Genomic DNA, 7965 nt, shown 5'->3' with positions numbered 1-7965 from the left:
AATTAATTTGTATTCAAAAAAGTTCTTTTTATTTGAAGGACTTTAATTAAGAAGACAGTGACATAAATATAGGAATGAAATAATAAAAAGCCCCTAAACTCAATGTCATGTAAATATCCTGGGATGGATGAGACTAGCAGAAGATGCAGAAGGGGACACCACAGGTCAGACAAGTTGCAGGAGGCTAAACCAAATTTATGAAAAAAACAGATTTGATCCCAGGTGGCCCCCAGCTAAAGGGTTTCATCAGGACCCTAGTGAGGAAGAAAGGGTAGGTAATTAGCACCTGTACATTATGGCTGTGAGGTGTGCTTGGGCACAAAGTAGTTCAGTATTAGGTAGCCTATTCCATGCTATAGGTAGTTTTGATCATGCTTATAAAGTCCTGAATTGAAAAACCCTTCCAGCAGGGTTAGAGAAAGAGGGACCAAGGAAACATTTGTTAGCTTGCACATGAGGAGAATGAGTTACTGGAGTTTGTAGAAAAGGCGAAGTCCAGTAAGGACCTCAAAATGGCATCTAGGAAGGAAACATCCATCTACTATCTAGGTGAGCTCCTCCATCGTTAACCTCACATCCCACCTACTCAGCTTTGGGGAAGGTGAGGTTGGAAGATACCATGGAGGACCCTACCCTGGCCCTCAGCTTGTCACAGGCACATGATGGGATGGACAAAATTCTGCCACTGATCCTGACATCCTGCAGACTGCCTCCTCCCACACATCACACTGCTCATTCCTTTTGGTTTTCTTGGTCCCTGACAACCTCCCTGACCCTATGCTTGGCTCCCAATCTTCCCCCAGCTCCATCAATTAACAAAGTAGTTTGCAGGTAGTTCTGACCAAGATGTACCTTCCAATATTTGCTCTCCAGCTCCCCTATCATCATGACTTCTAGTAAAGAACACCAGGAGCAGATGCTGTCAGTACTCCCACCCATATCCTCCATTTCTGGACATGCCAGCCTGACATCCACCTCTAGCATCCATAGCTATTTGCCTGGGGTCTTTGGCCACTGGAGACTACTCTGTCCCTTCATGCAACAGGTCAAAGTGCCAGGAAATTGAAAACCCATTGGGAACAACCAATGGCTAGTGGGAGTTTGTAGTAAGTACCCAAGCTCCCTTGCTGCTGAGATGGGATGACCCTAAGGCAAGTCCTCTTCTTGTTTCCCAGAGTTCCCAGTGCCAGCTGTGCACAGTGGATACTGCTGAACAAGGCATCATTGATTGGCTTCTTTCTTTGTCCTGGGTCACCTCCTCACATTCCTACTGGTGTTATCTGGGATCACCTCTCACATAAACTACTAGCACTCAGATTCTTTTCTTAGAGTTGGCTTCTGGCAGAAACCAGAACAGAACAGCACCTCACTCCAGGTCAAATGGAATCAAACGTTGAGATTGAACTCACGGCAGTTGCAACATATCTGTCTATGCTGGGGGTGCGGGGGCTGGGAAGGACAAAGGATCTGGAGGTGGACAGCATCCCCTCTCCTGTCCAGCCTCTGGCACTCACCCCTGTGACGACGTGCCACAATCACAGATGGAACACCAAATGCTGCATCTCCAAGCATGTCCAGGAACAGGTCTTTCTTTTTGACAGGGTCATCTGTCCCACCTAAGTACTTCTCAGTGATCACCGGAGTCAGTTCCTCAGGGATGGCCTGAATGGATCAAGAGTGAAAAGTGACCACCAGCTGCCCACACCCAGGTGAGCCGACGTGGCTTCTCCACCCAGTGAGGAAAGCTTGCATTAATAGGACACCAATCAAGCTCTTTGCAGCTCTCATCCAGGGCAGCAAGGTGGGAAAGGCAGGAAAATGGGGGCAGAACCCTCAGGTCTTAGTCTTTGATCTGCCATTTAAGTGCTATATATGGTTTTGGCAAGTTCCTTCCCCTTTTGGGGTCTCAGCCACTTCCCCTGATTCACTGGACTCTTACAACAAGGGGGTAGGACTTCCACAAGAGCGATGCAGCTGTCTTCTGGTCCAGTTTACCTTCAGAGAGTGGGTAGCCCATCAACTGTTAAAAAAAAATGATTACACACTTGTGAATCATTGAGAATTAATAGAAAGAAACAACCAAGGAAACCAACACAGACTGAAGAGGCTCTTACTTTGCCATGCTTTGATGAGCACGGGCTTTGATAAGTTGGACAAAATCAATGAATCAAATGGACTTATGTTCAGGAACTCAAGGAGTACAGGAGGATGAAAAATGTTTTGCAGAAACTGCCCCAATTCTTTGCAGCCTACTGTGACATTTACCAGGCTAGAATCCCCCCAGTGCTCAGTGAGTCAGAAGGGAAGGCTGAAGCCAGGTAGTGTTGAAGTAGAGGGCTGTGGAGCAGATGACACAGGCCTGCCTCAGATGTCTGAGGAAGCCCTGACTCCTGCCTTTAGGGCTTTGGTCCTTTGGGATAACCTCTGAAATCCCTCTGAGGGGAAAGTCCTTTTTCCCTTTTAGAAGTCAGTTTTAACTCACAACACAGCATGTTTCTCTGAATCTTTCTGATTAGATTACTAAGAGCATGCGCAGAGACTTACAGAGAAAATATGAAAGCACCAAGCCTTAGGTGGGGGCCCTGGGCCTGGGGCTTAGCTCTTCTTAACTCCCGAGCTCCATCCCCATTCCAGGCTTTGGTTTTCCCACATGAACCATTATTATCTCTACAGGCCCTCCCAGCATCGACGTTTCAGGGTTCATTGATTGGAAGGGCACAGTGTTTGGGGGAGGGGTTCCCATGGGCAGCACCACCCATTTGACCATCTCAGAGATGATTTTCATGGAAACGTCAGCTCATGCTGAAGGCAACCAGCACCCTCCACTCAAAGAGGGCCTTGGAGAATGAAGAGCTCATCCTAACTTGAGATGGTGGTGGGGTAGAGTCTAAGATGTGTCCACTTTCTCACTTTTGGAATAATCCAGCCAAACTCTTGCTTGTTGATTCCAACAATGTAGGGGACGGTGTTGAATTTCTTTTCTGCCATAATCTCTTCAGGTGTCTTTGGCAACAGCATCCCATCAACCACAATGGGCAGGAAGGGATAGCTCTGGAAGAGAACAGAGTAGTGAGGCCAGAGTTGAGCAGAGTCATTGGTGGGGAGGGGGTGACCAACTTCAGCTTCTGTTAGGATGACATAATTGCTGCTGCCCAGAGTGGGTGCACGTGGTTGTGCTGCGTGGGCTATGTGCATTGCCTTGCTCAGGTTAAAATAAACAAACAAACAAGCTCAGGGGCACTTCTCTTTTTCTCACACCTACATCCAGTCTGTCAGCAAATCCTGTATGCTATTTCTTCAAAAATATCCACACTCCCATCCCTTCTCACCACACTGCACTACTACTACCCTAGGTCAAGCCACCATCTTGTCTTGCTTGGATTATGCACAGCAATGTAACAGCCTCCCATTGGGCTCACCTCATCTGCCCTTGTCCCTTCCCTACAGTTTATTTTCAACATAGTAGCCAAAGAGACCCTTTGTGAAATCTAAGGTTATGTTACCCCTCTGTTGAAAACCCTCCAATGGGTTCTCATCTTGATTTGAATTAAAATCTAAATCTTTTAAATGGCCACGCCCCCACCTCCCATTACCTCTTTATTCTGAAGCCTAGTCTGTCCGCTCTCTGATCCACTCAAGTTACACTGACCTTGTGCCCTGGGCCTTTGCAGAAGCTATTCCCTGTGCCTTGAGCACTGTTCCTCCAGTTTTCCTGAGAACTGGCTTCCTTACCTCCTCCAGAACTTGGCTCAAATATCACCTTCTCACTGAGCCATTCCCTGATCCTTCTACTTAAAATGCAAACCAGGGACATACCCACTGGCAGGTTCTACCCCAATTTCTTCTTTATTTTTCTCCATAACACTGACTTCCATCAAACACACCACACACTTTGTTTATTGTAATCCCCTCAACCAGAATGTTAGGTTCTAAGAGAGTAGCGAATTTTGTCTTTTTTGGTCTGTTTTGGTGCTCTGGCCCCAGGTTCTAAATCAGATCCTGGCACATAGTAAGTACTTATTAAGTAATCACTGAGAGACTGAATAAATCCAATTGATTCTTCAGGACATCACTTCCCAGGGAGGGGGCAGAGAGGACAGGATTGTAAGATGGTACAGAGGCAATGTCACCAGAAGCTGGTAACCTGTTGAAAGGTGGCAGATGAAGAAGGAGATGGGGAGGATGTGGCTAAAGTATCCAGGCTGTGTGGCTGGGAGGAGGGTGCACCCAGGACTGAGACCCTTGGCTCCCTCCCTGAGGCCCTGTAAAGAGTGCAGCTTGCACAGCGAACCAACCCTAGCCTCTCAGGAGAAGATTTGGGCTCCTCAGTGAAGGTTCCTGAAGAAACTCTTTATCCAGGTAACATCTCTGCCACCCCATGGAGGAAGATTCTAGCCCAGCCTCCACCCAAAGGGGCATTTTGGGGAGCAGGAAATATAAGCAAGAGAAGGTTAGACTGGGTCCGTATGGCACAGAACTGATGTCTGGGAGCACTGGACTGGGAGTCTGAGAAATGGGCTCCAGTCCTGCCTCTGGCCCTCCTGGCTGTGTTACCTAGGCCAGTCACTGCCCCTCTCTGGGCCTTGGTAATATAAACACAAGGAGTTACTGCGATTCCACAAAAAGGATGATTCTTTCATCCACATTTCACTGGAGCTTAAAGTGCAAGGCTTGAAAGTTGTAATTAAAAAAACGAAGGCCTTACCTCTCTGGGGTCTCCAAGTAAATCTAGACCGACGAATTTCTGTGAAGACAAAGGCAGAGGCTGTGAATGAGAAGTCTTCCTGGGAAAGAAGCTGATTTTTTGTTAGCTCAGCCCTGGAGGTAAAGGGCTTCCTTTCAGGTGCCACCTGGCTGGGCCATGAGGAAGTGGGCTGGACCCTGGCTCCCCTGGTATAGGACAGGGGGAGGGGACGGCAGGAGCAAGGCAAGGACAACTTCTGGGGTTCCCAATCTAGAGTCACTGGACATCTCTTGTTTGTGCCACCCTGCCCTGCATCTATTTCCCCTTCTCTTGGAGACCAAAACCAAACCTGTTGCAGTCGAGTCATTTCTGACCCATACTCACTGTATAGGACAGAGTAAAACTGCCCTATAAAGTTTCCAAGAAGTGACTGGTGGATTTGAACTGCTGACCTTTTGGTTAGCAGTCGTAGTTCTTAACAACTGTGCCACCACGGTTTACTATCTAGCACCCCAATTTTCCTCTGGGGACTTTCCTCTTCCCCACTCTCACCCCTTTGGTCAGAAATGTATATTTGACCTGAGGTGCTCTGTCTCCCTGATCACAATGATTATTTCAGGAATGGTACTTGCTCATGTCATTTTACCCCAAAACTTCTGAGGGAATTATTGGGAAATGGTCATCTCTTTCCAGTAGGGTTTCTAAACTGCTAGAGTGTACGTTTAGAGTGCCATTGTTTTTTTTAATCCCCCAGGGGACAAAACTGCCTCAGAGTGAAACCAGCACTGAGCATAGGAAGCTGAGAGGTAGAGACAGATTAAAAAAACCAAACGAAACCCACTGTCGTTGAGGTGATTCTGACTCGTAGTGACCCTATAGGACAGAGAAGAATTGTCCCATAAGTTCCCAAGAAGTGGATGGTGGATTTGAACTGCAGTCGTTTTTGGTTAGCAGCCAAACTCTCAACCACTGCACCTCCAGAGACAGAGAGACTCCCCGTAATATCTTTTGAGCACCAGGATCCAGCTGTGTCTGAAACTACCTACTCCTTTCAGTTACCTGAAGATTCTGTTACAACACATTCCCTTTTTTTTGGCTTGAGACAGTTTGAGATGAGTTTTCTCACCTTGCACTAAAAATTCCTCACTCATACAAGCTCACTGAGACCCGTCCCCACCCCCCCGTTATCTTTGGTGTGTGGTCATCAAAATTGCACTGAATGTTACATTACACTGCAGCAAATATGCCTGACAAGTATGCAGGAAGTGACCAGTAAGGGTCTCTCCATTCTGAATTGTAGCTCCAGTAGCCAGGGGTGTGTGTGTGTGTGTGTGCGTGCGTGTGTGTGTGTGTGTTTATATTGGGGATAGTGAATAATCATGGAAAGCACTTCCAAATGATCACAGAAAGTCCCAAAAGGAGATTTTAAGACTCTTAGGTTCTCTGGGTTTTCCCAAAGTCACCAACTCTCCCCTTATAAGCAGGGTCCTTTGTGCCTCGTGAAGAATTGTTACAATATTTGTCTCTTTCCAGGCATGAGAAAATACTTGTGTGTTAATTCTTTGAACACTTTGGTCACCTTATTAGGGGTTGAGACACCAGGATCCAAGCCCAGAAACCACACTGGGCTCAACCCATGGGGATACATGCAGAGTCCAGGGCTCTATGCCTGCCCCTGGGAAATCCTGGGAGTATCCTCGGGAGGCCAGGGTCCAGACTGAAAGTCCAAAGGCTCAGGCTACTTTGGAGCTCACCACAAGGGGAATAGCTTGGCTTTAAGGCCTGTATTCTGTGAGGTGTATGCTCTGCTGTAGCTTCTCTAAGATGACAGATGCCATAGCCATCCACCAATCTGCAAATGCCACCTTCTATGTGAAGCATCCCTGCTAGTTAAAATGAAGGCTTCCCCCTCTGTACTCCCACCACAGTTAAAGATGGGTGTGTTTTTCCTTGGACAGTTCCTTGTCTGCATCATCGACTCTGACACCCCCCATATAGTTAGCATGGATGGATAGATGAATGGATGGATGCATGAATGGATGGAAGGGGTTGGTCAATCCATGGAGTATGGATGACCATGGAGTATGGAACAAATAACTGGATAGAAGGACGGTAACTGGCGGACAGAGGAATCACTGGTTTTTGGAGTGAAGATATATGGTGGATGGATGATGAATGGATGCTGGATGGATTGATAATAGATGGATGTAATGTTATTGATGGATTAGTGGATTGACTGATATTAGATTGGTGAAGCAATATTGATGGATTGGATAGATTTGTAGTTGAGTAGATAGATGGTAAAATGATAAATGGACAGATGGGTGGGTGGATGGATGGCTACCCTAGAATCACAGTTGAGGCAGGGTCTCAGGAAATCTAGAAAACTGGGCTACTACTGAGTTATAATTTAGGTAGTTTCTAAATTAACCAAGATAAATTGTTGCAACCTTTGTTCTTAATAACCTTGCCCCTAAAGTTCAGGATGGTGGTTTCCTCTGAGAAGGAAGGGGGAGAATGGAACTAGAAAAGGATGTCCAGGGATTTTCAGCCAAATCTGTAATGGTTAATTTCTTAAAAATATATCTGAAAACGAGGATGGCAAAATAACAAGTTTTGATAGAACTGGGGGATTTACACAGAATTCTTCATTAATATTATTTTACTTTTCTGACATTTGATATATTTCACAATAAAAAAGGATAGAAGAAATTACTTATTGAGATCCTTAGGCTAACGCTGCTCCCGAGAGAAAAGAAACTGTCCAGGTAGATTTTTCAGGTAAAGGTGGCAGCTGAAATGATAAAGCCTGGGGCCAAGTTTAAAGGGTGGGACTTATGTGGCCACTAGAATGAATGCACCTACCATCTTCAGCGATGTCTCCAAGAGTTCCTCCTCTGTCTTCTGGCGCAGGCAGTGAACCATGACAGCAGAGGTGGTGGTTTTACACCCAGCCAAGATAGCAAATTTCTGTGGCGATAACAGGTTACAGCAGAATTCAAGAGTGCTATCCCTTCCCTCAAACAATGTAGACAGAACGTTTTACCCCTACCCTATTTCTTAAGGTAGCATACGATAGTAGAAAAAAAACAGGAGGTGTAGGCCCTGGGTCCTAGTCCTGCCTCTGTTATTAATTTGAATTGTGATTTGAGCCAATTACACATTCTCTCTGTTACCTTAACCAGAACCAGTTGTCCTCAAGCCAATTACAACTCATGGCAACTCCATGTGTTTCAGAGTAAGACTGTGCTTCATAGGGTTTTCAATGGCTCTGATCTTTC

General features: G+C 46.2%; 1 protein-coding gene across 1 annotated transcript in view; it reads right to left on the bottom strand.

Annotated features, from left to right (window-relative positions):
* The window catches only part of LOC135228341 (liver carboxylesterase 1-like), a gene marked incomplete at its 5' end in the record, with an annotated part of 12352 nt that extends 4629 nt beyond the window's left edge, over window positions 1-7723 (bottom strand). The window contains 5 exons of the mRNA XM_064273514.1: window positions 1515-1662; window positions 1940-2020; window positions 2911-3051; window positions 4706-4744; window positions 7550-7723. Coding sequence (XP_064129584.1) covers window positions 1515-1662; window positions 1940-2020; window positions 2911-3051; window positions 4706-4744; window positions 7550-7723 — 583 coding nt within the window. The remainder of the gene's footprint in view (window positions 1-1514; window positions 1663-1939; window positions 2021-2910; window positions 3052-4705; window positions 4745-7549) is intronic.
* Window positions 7724-7965: the final 242 nt, after the last annotated feature.

The sequence above is a fragment of the Loxodonta africana genome, chromosome 21 (assembly GCF_030014295.1).
Source record: "Loxodonta africana isolate mLoxAfr1 chromosome 21, mLoxAfr1.hap2, whole genome shotgun sequence".
NCBI lineage: Eukaryota > Metazoa > Chordata > Mammalia > Proboscidea > Elephantidae > Loxodonta > Loxodonta africana.
This window is presented reverse-complemented; position numbering and strand designations above follow the sequence as displayed.